Below are 14,147 nucleotides of genomic sequence, written 5' to 3' on the forward strand. Positions count from 1 at the left end.
CAATTGCATCGCAGCATAGTTTGTTCAGTTTTATTTATGAAACAAAAACAAATTGCATTGAAATTTGGAGGGAGCAAAATGTATTTCTTATTAATGGCAGAAAGAGTGAGCAAAATGCTTTACTGCTATCAAAGTTGTCTTATGCTTGTGGATAAGGAGAGGAAATTAAATTCAGCTCAGAAAAGAATCCCTGTTAGGAGCTTCATTTATGCAGTAGGAATTGTTCCTGCTCTGAGAAGCTTTAACTCACATCCTAGAAAATGCTAAGATCCAATTAAACATCAAAGTCTAAAATGTAATCCTGCAGGTTGGAATATTTATTTTTATTTAACAAATCTTAACCCCTGGAATAAAATCCATGGAGACATAGCATTTCATGCCCTGCTATCCAACAGTAAGTGACTGTTTAAAATAATGTGCCAAATAATAAATATAGAAAAGACTGACAGAGGGGCAGAGGTAAATCAAAGCTATATGGGAGTCTCTTTAGACATTGTGGTAGTCAGCCCCTAAGGATGAAAGTAGGGTATAGAGTTTTATAAATAAGGGAATGCCACCTTACATGGCTGTAGCTTTTCAGACAGGAGTTAGGATTATATATACAGCATGTTAAAATTGCTCTTGGAAATCTGTTTTTATGACCATTCTAATGTCTCAGTTAGTAGTACTGCATGTTGTGTAGTTGCACAGAATTTACTAGACTGGCTTACAGCATTCATCCATTAAGTCTGCTATATTCTCTCCTCATGGGGAACGATGATCATTGTTTGTGTTATTGTAGCACCTAGAAACTCTAGCAGAGCTCAAACATGTTAGGCATTGGCTGCCTACATAGTAAGAGACCATCTCTGCACCAAATCATTTCTTATCTCAGTAGGCAGTTGAAGGAATTACTATCCTCATCTCAGCTCCAGCCCATTGGACAGATGGAGTAAAGAGACACAGGCAAATGAAGTAACTTATCCAGGGTCACATAGAAAGTCTGCAGAACCTAGATCTCCTAAATTTCATGCCAGCATATAACCACAAGGCCAGCCTACCTCCTGTGAAGGACAGTGAGATTGTCTTAGGGTTAATGCAAGAGTGGGAACCATGCACTTTGTGTTCTACAAATGGCTCTACCATGGTTTTCGTGTGACCGTGAGCAAGTCACTTAACCTTAATATGCCTCAGTTTCTCTATCAATAAAATGGATGGAAATAAGCCTAACTCGCAGGTGTGCTGTGAGAGTTAGTACATGCAAGTGCGAAAAGTGCTCAGAGAGCCTCAAATGAAAAGTTCTACAGAAGTGCTAGCCATGTGTTAGTATGCTGGTGTAAGAGACAATGCTTCAGATGACCTGGAATAGTGCAGATTGTTTTTACAAATGGTCCTTGCTTCATAGCACACTGTGCATCCTCTCCCGTCAGTTCAAGATGAGTATGGACTGATTAAGATTAATGTTGTGGTGAGCAAGGGAAGAGGGGGGCTCTTTTAGAACCATAGCCAGGAACACTGAATGTATTGTAGTACATTAGCGCTAATCAAAAAGTCATGTGACCTTCAATTAATGGTATTAACAGAAATCATACACCCATTATCCAGTAATTAGTAGAGTGAAGTGCTTTTTAAAGGCTTTACATTACAAATTTGGTATTGCAACAGGAAGAAAAGGGCTTCTAAGATTCCTCTATTGGACTCTGCGTGGCAATATGGTTTGAAAGGTTTTTAATTCCTCTTTAAACTAGTTAAAAGTTAGCACCATTCAAAAGGACAATTAGCTTTGTGCCTTCCAAAATCCTGCTTTCACTATAGGATGGTCACTGTAACATCATAGAAGCTCCTTGACAAAAGGAACACCTTTAATATTACACTGATGTCCAAATAATGTTAATTATGCAGATGGATTCCCTCTGTTTCCCCAGCCCCACCTTGTTACATCCCACTTCTACTTTACTCCATTCCTAGCTCTGTAAAATGATCAAAGGCTGTTTATATGGTTCTGCTCCCTTCACCAAGGCTACGTCTACACTGGCATGATTTTCCGGAAATGCTTTTAACGGAAAAGTTTTCCGTTAAAAGCATTTTCGGAAAAGCGCGTCTAGATTGGCAGGATGCTTTTCCGCAAAAGCATTTTTTGCGGAAAAGCATCCGTGGCCAATCTAGACGTGCTTTTCCGCAAAAAAGCCCCGATCGCCATTTTCGCAATCTGGGCTTTTTTGCGGAAAACAGTACTGTGCTGTCTACACTTGCCCTTTTGTGCAAAAGTCTTTTGGAAAAAGACTTTTGCCCGAACGGGAGCAGCATAGTATTTCCGGAAAAGCACTGACGATCTTACATGAGATCGTCAGTGCTTTTCCAGATATTCAAGCGGCCAGTGTAGACAGCTGGCAAGTTTTTCCGGAAAAGCGGCTAATTTTCCGGAAATACTTGCCAGTCTAGACACAGCCCAAGTGTAGGTTTTAGCACTATCTCCACTCCAGCCTTTATTTTTGGAAAAATCTGTACAGTGCTGGAAATTGCCTGTGATGAGCCAACTTGAAACCAAAAAATCCCAGTTAAGGCAGGTTTTAATTATTAAATTATCTATTAATATATTGAAGGTCAGTAGAACTGCCCCAGTTTTCAAGAAGCTTTGGGCAATTTCACCTGATCTTATATTTTAGCACTAAATCCATACTTATTAAAGGATTTGGCAGTTAGGTCAGAAGTGGCTAAATCTCTGATTCTGCTTCACATGAATGCTAAATATTTTTTCTTCGTCTGTATTGCTCCTCACTAAATTGGAAGTGTTTAAAATTCTGCCATGTCCCTCTTAGGCACTTATTTGTTATAAACATATACAAACCGATTTGTGACAAACTAAGCAAAAATTGGCATCAATATCCCTTCTCCCCTACCTGATCTCACTTGCATTGAAACATAGTATTCTACCATATGCTGTATTGAAGGCTATTGCATATTAATATCACTTGAAAGGGGTCATTTTGACATTAAAGTTTGAGTCCACAAAGTAAGTGTTTCTCAGGAAGCTAGATGAATGATGGGGGTTTCCTTCTTCTGGTGCATCATAATAGGAAATCATGTGTCCTTGTACTTGCACCCTGCACAAAAATTTGCAAGTTGCAAGTACTTTTGAGTATAGCATTAAAATTCAATGGGAAAAACTGGAGAAATGATTTGAAGAAAATAGGATGAAATTCAATAAGAACAAATGGAAAGTATTCCACTTTGGAAAGAATAATCAGTTGCACACATCTGAAATGGGAAATGATTGCCTATGAAAGAGTAGGAAAAAGGAAAGGAAGCTAGGGGTCACAGTGGATCAAAAGCTAAATATGAGTCAATAGTGTATCATTGTAGCAAATAAAGCAAACATCATTATGAGATGGATTAACAGGAGTGTTGTACGCAAAACATGAGAAGTAATTCTTCTGCTGTGTTCCATGTTGACATGGCCTCAGCTGGACCATTGTGTCCAGTTCTGGGTATCACATTTCAGGAAAGATGTAGACAAATTAGAGCAAGTACATAGAAGAGAACACTAATGATTTAGGGTCTAGAAAACATGACCTGTGAGGGAAGATTGAAGAAATTGGGTTTGTTTAATCTGGAGCAAAGACTGAGAGGATACAGAATAATAGTTTTCAAGTACATAAAAAGTTGTTACAAGGAGGGGAACATTTTTTTTCTTTAACATCAGAAGATAGGACAAGAAGCAATGGGATTAAAGTGCAGCAAAGGCAGTTTAGTTTGGACATTAGGAAATACTTTCTGTCAGGGTAGTTAAGCACTGGAATAAATTGCATAGGAAGGTTGTGGAATCTCCGTTGTTGGAAATTTTATGTTGACAAAGTCCTGTCAGGGACCGTTTAGATAATCTTTAGTCCTACACTGAGTGCAGGGGACTGAACTAGATGAATGCTCAAGGTCGCTTTCAATCCTAGGATTCTGTGATTCTATGACATAAATTTGACTTTTGCTGATTAGCTAAATCATGCTAATTAGTATAGCTTGTGCAATAGTGAGTATGGGGAGCAAGGTGCAGTGTTAGTGACCTAATAATGCTCCATTCTGGTCAGTTGGGCCTCATCTACACTAGGAAACTATTTAAAAATTACTAAATTCGACTTAATAACTCATGATTTAACAAATTCATACTAGTGTGTCTATGGGAAAACCTCAAAATTAGTCTGAGGCAGGCACCGTACATATGGATGCGCTCCCTCAGACTAAGAGCTCCAGGAAGCACTGGGGAGTAATTAGTTCAAAATAGCGGCACTAGAGCATGCACACTACTATTATCTCAAAATAACTATTTCGGAACTAGCCAATTAGCCCATCATAAGATGGGATTTTCAGTCGGTCTTAGCTCCTGAGCCTCTGGTCTCTCGCTCCATCTCTCTCTCTCTCTCTCCCTCTTCTCCTCCTCCTCCTATTGCTTCCCCCTCTGTCTCAGCTCTCCTCCACCTCCTGCTTCTCTCTCTCTCGCTCGCTCTCTCTTTCTCTTCTCCTCACCCTCCTGCCTCTCACTCTTTCTTTCTCTTCTCCTTCCCCTCCTGCCTCTCATTTGGGGGAACACGGAGCCCAAGCAGCTGCTTGGGCTCCGCGCTCCCCGTGCTGCATAAAGTCAGCTGTGGGAGGTGAAGGGGGGCAGGGCGGTGATGTTCATGGCCAGGGAGCGGGGCCTGGAGCCAATGTCACGCTGCACATCACTGTCCCGCCCCCCTTTCGCCTCCCGCCGTGGCGCTTGGCTGACTTCTGTGCCGCTCAGCCAGGCTGCTGCAGGGGAGTAAGCAGCGCAAATGGCTGTTTGGGGGACCGCGGTGCCCAAACGGCCACTTGCCGCCACTTGCTCCCCCGCGGAGGCCCAGCTGAGTGGCACAGAAGTCAGCTCAGCCCCACGATGGGAGGCAACAGCACCGCCCAGAGGGAACAGCCAGCATTTCAGCAAAACAGAGTCATAGACATTGGGCTACTATATATAATTAGCATTAGTCCTGATGAAAAGCTGGAGTACAGATTTCAAATTCTTCAGCCCATTATTTTGAAATAACAGGCTTGGTAGTGTGGACGCTCTGCTTATAAATTCAATCTTGGGGGCGTTATTTCAAAATAAAGTCCTAGTGTAGACCAGGGCTTGGAGAACTGGCTGAAGCTCTAGATTTTCCATGACTTGCTTCCCTGTACTGCTGCAAAGGTTTGGACAACACCTTTGTATTCTATCTAGCACTGAGCCAGGCCTTGGGAACTACACCTTGTTTTCATTCAGTTATTTCTGTTCCATAAGGAAGAGACACAAAGATCTGGGGGTACAGATTGAGGGGGATTAGATTTTCCTCCCTGACATGCATAGACTGTTTTCTCTTATTAGAGCCAATGAGAGCCTCATTGGAGATCAGAATTTGGCCTGCAGTTTGTAAAACCGCAGTACAGGCAGTCCCCGAGTTACGCGGATCCGACTTATGTTGGATCCGCAGTTACGAACGGGGCCCTCTCCCTGGTCTCCAGCAGACCAGGGAGAGGAAGCAAAGCGGCAGAGCACGCGGGCAGCAGACAGCCCAGACGCGTCTGGGCTGTCCGCTGCTCGCGTGTTCCGTCGCTTTGCTCTGCTTTGCTCCCCGTCCCCCCGGTCTGCAGACCAGAAGGATGGGGAGCAAAGCGGCGGAACACGCGTGCGGCAGACAGCCTAGACGCGCGTCTGGGCTGTCTGTTGTCCGCGTGTTCCGCCGCTTTGCTCCCCGTCCTTCTGGTCTGCAGACCAGGGGGACGGGGAGCAAAGCAGAGCAAAGCTGCGGAGCCCGAGGGCAGCAGGACAGCCACGGCACGTCTGGGCTGTCCCGCTGCCCCCGTGCTCCGCGGCTTTGCTCCAGACGCCTGTGGTACAGCAGCTGGGGCGCTGCCGGTTGGTCCTGTAGCGCCGCTCTGGGCGCTACTGGACCAACCTGGCAGCACCCCAGCTGCTCTGCCCCAGGCGTCCTGATTCAGCCACTGCTGGTCAGTTTCAGCAGCTGCTGAATCAGGACGCCTGGGGCAGAGCAGCTTGGGTGCTGCTGGGTTGGTCCAGTAGCGCCGAGGAGCGGCAGCGCTACTGGACCAACCCAGCAGCACCCCAGCTGCTCTTCCCCAGGCGTCCCCAAGTCAGCCGCTGCTGAAACTGACCAGTGGCTGACTACAAGAAGCCCCTGCCCCGGGCTTCCTGGAATCAGCCGCTGATCAGTTTCAGCAGCAGCTGACTTGGGGATGCCTGGGGTTCTTAAGTTGAATCTGTATGTAAGTCGGAACTGGCATCCAGATTCAGCCACTGTTGAAACTGATCAGTTTCAGCAGCGGCTGAATCTGGACGCCAGTTCCGACTTACATACAGATTCAACTTAAGAACAAACCTACAGTCCCTATCTTGTACGTAACCCGGGGACTGCCTGTATAGGCCACAAGTTCATTAACATTCCTGCAGGAGGTTGCAGTCATGAAACAGTTTGGCAAAGACATAGGAATATACCGTGCACCTGGGAATAGGCTAGGGAAAAGCTAAGCTATTTGTACAAACAATAAAAGAGATTAAAGATTAAAGGAAATATTTAGCCACCTTTTGGAGACAGCTGGTGTGAAAATATTTGTTAACAGGAAGGGCTTTTATACCCAAGTAGAGTGTTCTCGCTAAGATTAAATAGGCAGGAGCAGGATAATGCAGCTGGCCAGAGCCTGTGGATAGTGTAACAGGAGAATTAAAGTATTTTCTTCTTCTTATTCACTGAGATGTTAGCTAATCACACTCTCTAATTTTAATAACAGAATTGGGAGATTTGAAAAATGTGGCTCCAATTAAAAATGGAGATGGAAAATTCTATTACTTGGTTCAATGATAAAGTAACAATTTACCTGCCCTCATCAGTAAATCAGCCTTGCCCATTTCAAGATGCTTGCAAAGACCAGCATTTAATAGAAAACTTAATCTCAAATCTCTTTTGATCATATCTCTAAGTCCCATCATGAAAATAAAGGCTACTTTGTCTATTTAATCATACTTTCGAAGCACAAGAAAACCAGGTTATAAAGGGCTGGTTGATGTGTATGACAAGCTGTGTGTTGTAAGGCTATTTAAACAGTTCACAGCTTTTTTTTCTACTGGCTGTTAAATGGAAGATTTAGACCGTTGAATGCCTGGCCCTTCTTGTCAAGAATCATTAAATTACATGTTAATGAGACTGAAGTATCTTTTTTCCACAGTTCTCTATGAGGACTTTTTGGAACTAGAACCACTTTTTCTGATCATCTAAGTGCATGCCTCTGTCATTGCTGAGTTTTACCCTGTAATGCTCGTGGATGTTCCAGTTGGATTTAAATGATCCAAGCAGTGGGGCTTCAATCCCTTATCATAAAAGACGTTAGGAGCTTTTTCCTAACATTCATCCGAATTCATCCATTTTGTAATGTCACTCCATTACCCTAGTTTTACACCTTTAAATAACTCTGATCAGTTTGTCAAAATGGATTCATAATAGCCTCCTTCTGCCTCCACTTTCACTTCTTCTCAGCCTTTCTGTAGAAATATGTGTGAAGGGCTCCTTTCCCTAGTCTTGTCAAGCGAGTACAAGCTAGGAAGTCAGAGGATCTGGGTTCACTTTCCATCTCTGCCATGGATTTCTTGTATGACCACAGGCAAGTCATTTAGTTTCTCTTTGTCATATTTTTCTTGTCTGTAAAAATGCAGGTGATGCCTAATTACACCACACACGAAAGTCATCAGACTGTAACCCACTAACAAGTGTTTTGCGATGCTTGGAAAGCTGGCTCAATATATGTGAAAAATAGTATTGTTGTGCAGATCTTTATATAGCTCATTACAATAACAAAGAACTCAATCCTACAACATGCTGAATATCTCATCTCTCCCTTTTGGTACTTAACAGGTCGTCTGTCACCATAGCATTTGAGCATCTCACCTTCCTCTGCAGAATGGGGCATGGGTCATTTTCTGGTTTGAACTAAAGTAAAAGTGAATTCTCTGTAACTTGAAGTCATTAGATTTAAGATTTCAGGGCTTCGGTACAGAAGTTATGGACCTTCAGACAGAGGTTATGGACGTATAGCAGGAGTGGTGGTTGAAGTTGTGTGGTGTGCAATGTGAAGGTCAGACCTGCAGGAAGGTTTAACGGTAGTTTGAATTAGGAGCTTTAATTCAAACTACCTAGTCCGTGCCGCGTGTAGCCGCGGCCAGGTAGTTCGAACTACGGGTCATTTAAAAATGGTAGCGCCAGGGAACATGCAAATGAAGCCCGGGATGTTTAAATCCCGGGCTTCATTTGCAAGTTCGAATGCCTACATTAGCCACCCTAGTTCGAACTAGGACTATTAGAACCTGAATCTTCATGATTCAGCAGAAAGAGTTCAAGGAACTTTGAGTGACAGAAATGAAGGGAAATGTCTGGAGGAGGTGGTGGATACAGGATTGGCAACCTTCCTGGATTGCTTGGAATCCCCAGGAATTAAATATTTATTTAATTTAAAATTATGTCATGTGACGAAACCTCCAGGAATATGTCCATCCAAAACTGGCAACCCTAGATCACTCGATAAATTGCTCCGTTCTGTTCATTCCCTCTGAAGTGTCTGACATTGACTGTTGTCAGGAGACAGGATGGTGGGCTAGATGGACCATTGGGCTGACCTAGTCTGCCTGTTCCTACATACTTATGTTCTTATGAAATGATTGCAAACACATAAATTGTGTGTGGCATGCAGCTGGAAAGGTTGTAAGGTACTTTGAGAATGAGGGTGTGTTCTATAAGGGCTAAGCATTATTATTTCTTACAGTAATTACTCTCTGTAAAGAGCTTTGAGTGCCTTGAAGGAAAGGAGCCATTTAATTGTAGGATTATAAAACCTCTGCTTTATGGACTCATCAGACCGTCTTCTCTCCCAATCAGCAGCCCCACCAAGCACATAGCAGAAGTTCCTCAAAGCTCCTGCCTGTCTGAAGACTCCTGTCTCTAGCAGTGTTTGTTAGAAAAAGTCTAAAGCAAGCTTATATAAGGCTGAATTTCAGTCAAGTGTGATGTTAATGCAGGCAGAGTAGTCCTGAATTTTTTATATACAGTCAGTGACCTGAAGCAAATGTCCCATATAATACCAACCCCTTCCTCACCCACAAACTTTTAGGGCTAGATCCTGCCCCTAATATACTGAGGCAAGCAAAAGATGAGCGAATGAAGCCATCTTGAGTTACTGAGCCATCTTGTTGGGACACAACAGGATGGGGCGGGGAGTAAAAATGAAATTTGCTCTGGGGAGAGGAGAGCCTTACTACATGGTTCCTAGTGCCTGCTAACTGCATACATCCCAAGTGATCTAGGGGCCTCATAACACCCTGAGCAAGCTGATCCTTCCCTTCTCAACTATGGCATGCTACACATTGCATTATCCACTGCCCTGTCTGTGGCTAGAATCTTGCCCAGCTGTTCAAAGGTGCACTGAAAGGAAGAATGTTTCTGTTGCCAGGGCCACTGATGAGAGGCGAGTGTAAATGTGGCAGTTGCCCTAGGGCCCAGCAATTTCAAAGGGCCTAGGGCTCTGGGCCACCACTGCTGCTACTGCAGCATCAGCTGGAGCCACAGAGCCTTTAACTTTCCACTGCAGCCCCAAATAGCACAGTCTAGGCAGTGCTGAGAGCTGGCTGGAGGAGTCTAGCCCCAAGCCACACCCCTCCTACCTGAAGCCCCGCCCATTCCCGCAGGCCCAGATCTGAGCCTCACCCCACATTGTCCAGGGCCAAGTGAAGTCTGTCGCCAGCCTCCCCGTCCTCTCTCCCTATGTCCTCCTTGCTGTCAACCCCATGAGGATTACCAGGGAGAGAATTGTGTCCCTAGAGAATATACAAACCTATAACATGGATGGCAGCTAAAGAGAGTTATATACTGAACTGCAGGGCAGATTCAGGCCCGTTCACATGCACTGCACTGAACTGTCATGGAAGGGAGAGACTTGTTAGTCTGAGGAAAATTCTAACCATTTGAACTCACATGTGGCTTGAAAGGGGGAGAGTGTCATTAGGTTTGTGTGTCACAGATCAAAGGCAGGAAGTCCATGGACAAGTCCTGAATCTGGTGAATTAGCAATGGATGCATTTCATTTCTCTTGTGGCCTAATACCACTTTGGGGTGTGTTTTAGTCTCCAATGACAGGAGCAGAAATTGGCACCTACCATGTGTCATGCATGCCTGGTCCCTTCCAGCCCTTTTCCCCCAGACCAATAATAAAATAATATGTAGGGGACAGGAGCCAAGTGTTAGGATTTTAGGGCCAGATTCCTGGAGATACCAAGCATCCCACAGTCTCATCAAGGTCAATGAGAGCTGTGGGTGCATACCACCTCTGCAGATAAGGTCTGAAGGGCCTGATCCTATCAGGAGACAAGTGTCAAGACACTGAGCATCCTCAGCTTCCATTGACATCAGGGAGAGTGGTATGCACCCACAGCTCTCATTGCAAGCAGTGGACCATAAATCTCATTGGATAAGAGTATAAGCCCCTCAGAGGGCATGGAAGATGATTTTTTATTGTAGGAGAGGGAAAAGAGAGCCCCGACTTATACCAAAACCTAAACCTAAACAAAAATGTTCTTTATTAATGTTAACCAAAAAAGAAAAAAGAAAGAAAAAAAGAGGAAGTGATTTAATGAATCCCAGCCCCAGAATCATGGGATAACAAGCTGAAAATAGACTTTGCCAGCACTTAACTTTATTATATGTGATTTATCGATGCATTGTTTTCACACTTAACCAGTTTTTAATTAAATTTGACTTTTGTTCCATTTGTTGGAAGAGCCTTCCCCTTTGAATGTGGTCAGCACAAAAGTTTGAGAAGTGTGATAGAATTAGAAAGCAAAGAGGCGGATCAATGGCAGCAGACCTCTGCAATCCATGTCCCTCTCTTTTTTCTAATCTACTTATTAGATTCTTATTGTCAGAAAGGATTAGTGTTATGAGCGGCAGGAATTCCTTTCATTCATCGTAAGGCGAGGTAGTGAAGTGTGGCTGCTTTTTTAACAATAACATTCTGGATTTCTCCCTTCACCCTGCCCCCCCTCTCTTTTCTCCTCTCCCACAGAGATTTGTGCAGCGGATTGCGGAGGACATGGCATCTGTGTCGGAGGCACCTGCCGCTGTGAGGAAGGATGGATGGGCTCAGCCTGTGATCAGCGGGCGTGTCACCCACGCTGCAATGAGCACGGGACATGTCGGGACGGCAAGTGTGAATGCAGCCCAGGCTGGAATGGAGAGCACTGCACTATTGGTAGGGGAAAATACTTTTAAAAGAATAATTGAGGAACAGGGAGAGGATGGGGAAGAAAAGAAGCATGCTTAATTAAATCTGTGTGACTTAGTGTAGCATGAGCTCCTTTGTTCTTGGATTTCAAGATCTGACATCATACATTTTCATGTGGGAACAAGACAAAATGTCCTTTCATTTGATGATGACATAGCTATATATAGATATATATTTACTATCGGAAGTGAAATACACATATATAATATTTGATCTCTCAGACACAAGCCATTAAAACTTACCTAGATGCTTTGGAAAATGCCCTACGTTTGACTCTTGTGAAAAGGTCTTTTTCATTAGCCTCCAAGATTCCTCTGTGCTGTGATAGCTGCTTACTCAGAAACATGCAGCCTATTTTAAGTTTCTGTTCCCCTGATTCACTCCATTATTTGCACAACTTATCAATGACATGGAGATTTATAATCAGAAAATTTCTCCCTGATTGCAAAGCTTTGTTATTAATTCTCTCTTTGCCTCACTACCTCTCTAGTCATCTCTTCTTTCTGACCTTCTTCATATGTTTGAGGCACCTGGCCATTACTTTACGTTCTGAACTTGTAGTGCACAGATCATTATTATTGTAAGGTGCCATCAATATGCTTAACACTATAGAAAGTGGCACTGTCCCTTCTTAAGGCATCTGTATGCTCATTAATAATGTGGTTCAGATTTAAATTGCCTCTTCATCTGAGTTAACTTTACTCCCTGAAGCACCTTGCCTGTTCTTCTTTCTGAGATTCACAACTTTGCCCTTTGATCCCAGTTCAGTGGTACTCCCTACACAACCTGTTCAAGTCACACAGCCGTTAGTAGTATCCCAACTACACTTAGAATTCACTAATGGGTCAAGCTCTGCTCACAGTGACAACAGGGTGGGTTTGGAGTAGCTCAATTGACTCACAAGGAGTCCCTCCAGATTTACACTAGTGCCATTAAGTGCCAAATATGGCCATTTGTTTTTTATCGGTTATTCTTAAATTCATTTGTCAACATAGCTAAGCATTCATGTTATCAGCCTGGGCTCCGGGCAGAGTCACACATGCAAAGACAGTCTATAACTGAAGCATAATCACAAATACTTTAATTCCAGCATCAGGATTAGTCAAGAACCATGTTTGTGGCTCAGTTCTGGCTAATGTCATTCTACCACAGTATGGTCTTCACAAACATCACTAATGAAAAAAGCCTGACCCTCAAAAACTCCCCACAACTCATTAGAACAGTGGTCCCCACCGCAGTGCCCATGGGCACCACGGCACCTGCCGGGGCATTTATGTGTGCCCATTGAGTGACCAGAGCCGGCCCAAGCCATTCTTGTGCCCCGGGTCCCGGGCGCGTGGCACATGCGCAACCCCCGTCCTGAGCGCCCGGCAGCCCCAAAAGGTTGGGGGCCACTGCATTAGAAATTATATTCTGTTTTCTCTTCCATGTGTCTAACAACAGCTTTCAGTTTTTCCCATTAACAATGGGTGAAAATCTGTCTTATTAATTACTTTAAACTGAAGGGAAAGCAATTGTGTCAATAGGGGCACTGTGGCTGTGTAATATTGTGTGATAGTTCTATTTAGTGTACTCTCTTCATCAGACTATAGACTTTGAGGGGTGGATATCAACAAAAAATCATTATCTTTGGGGAAAATACTTAAGTTTAGGGAAATATCTAGAGCCCGAGGACAATTTAATTTGGGCTGTAGTCATACACAAAAGTATGCAGTTCATAGGGTGGATCTCATTCTATTAATGCTGATGCAAAAATAAAATACAGATATCTTTGTAGTAATGCAAAGAAAGTGTGTGATATTTCAATCTGCAGCTGATATAGCAAGATTGCTTTCAACCTAATTTTACCTTTCACACTAATTAAAGTGACCACATTATTTGCAGCACTCGTCATTCTTAGTGTAGACATTATCATGGCAGAGGCAAACACCACAGTGCAGCAAGCATCACGATTTTAATGGCACCCACTGTACTTTCATATAGAACTATATTCCCATTTTGCAGTGCTATCTGGGCTTTAGGAACCATCTCTTATTTTGAGTGCAGAAGTAATTCAGTTTCCTTCCCCCCACCTCCCTCCAGATACTGTGGTTTAACAGCAAATTTGTACGTAGGCTCATGCCTCTGATGCTGTAAACCATATTTCCTAAAGAATATTCATTGGCAATTGTATAGAATATAAAGGAGATTTGACAAAGTCATAAATATCCAAGGAAATTGAATAGGCGTGTGAAGGAGTAATAAGCTAGTAATATTGGCACAGATGAAAGGACATTGACTTGGAATTACATTAAGTGTGTGGTAAGCATTCCCCTTGTCCTTGTGTAACTTCCCTGCATGGCAACTTGTTCTGTTGACAGTAATCCCTTATATGTCTGTGTCATTGCCCAGCCTGCATTAGCAACGAGAAGCATAAAACCCATTGCTGAAGTAATTCTTTAATAATATTGCCATGTGTGCAGGTAACAGTGGTAGAAATGGATGATACAAGTAAAGGAAGTTTCTCCTTCTATTTCCTGTTGAGCACATATGAGAGTAAGAACGCCTTTTATTTTCTCGTTTACTGGGAAAGGAATGAGCAGGAAGCACGTTCTCATGATACCTGGAAACTGTGATCCCAATGGATTAATTTTCTTTGCTCATACAAAGAGAGAGTTGTGTGACCTCATACAGAAGCTTGATTGCTCACCTTCTGAGATTTCATTAGCATAACCTCAGTTAATTCCCAACCAGGAAACTGATGCAGAAGCTTGTGTTCATCATCCTAATTCAGCAACCTTCCTTCATCCAGGCAAGAGGATAGAACATAAAGTTGATTATGTAACTGCAGTAATCTTTAA

General features: G+C 43.3%; 1 protein-coding gene across 8 annotated transcripts in view; it reads left to right on the forward strand.

The window, feature by feature from the left end:
- The window catches only part of TENM4 (teneurin transmembrane protein 4), an 858,468-nt gene that overhangs the window by 689,352 nt on the left and 154,969 nt on the right, over positions 1-14,147 (forward strand). For all 8 annotated transcript variants that reach the window (XM_075919469.1, XM_075919465.1, XM_075919468.1 and 5 more), the window contains one exon: positions 11,089-11,274. In XM_075919469.1, coding sequence (XP_075775584.1) covers positions 11,089-11,274 — 186 coding nt within the window. The remainder of the gene's footprint in view (positions 1-11,088; positions 11,275-14,147) is intronic.

This window comes from Pelodiscus sinensis, chromosome 1 (genome assembly GCF_049634645.1).
Source record: "Pelodiscus sinensis isolate JC-2024 chromosome 1, ASM4963464v1, whole genome shotgun sequence".
NCBI lineage: Eukaryota > Metazoa > Chordata > Testudines > Trionychidae > Pelodiscus > Pelodiscus sinensis.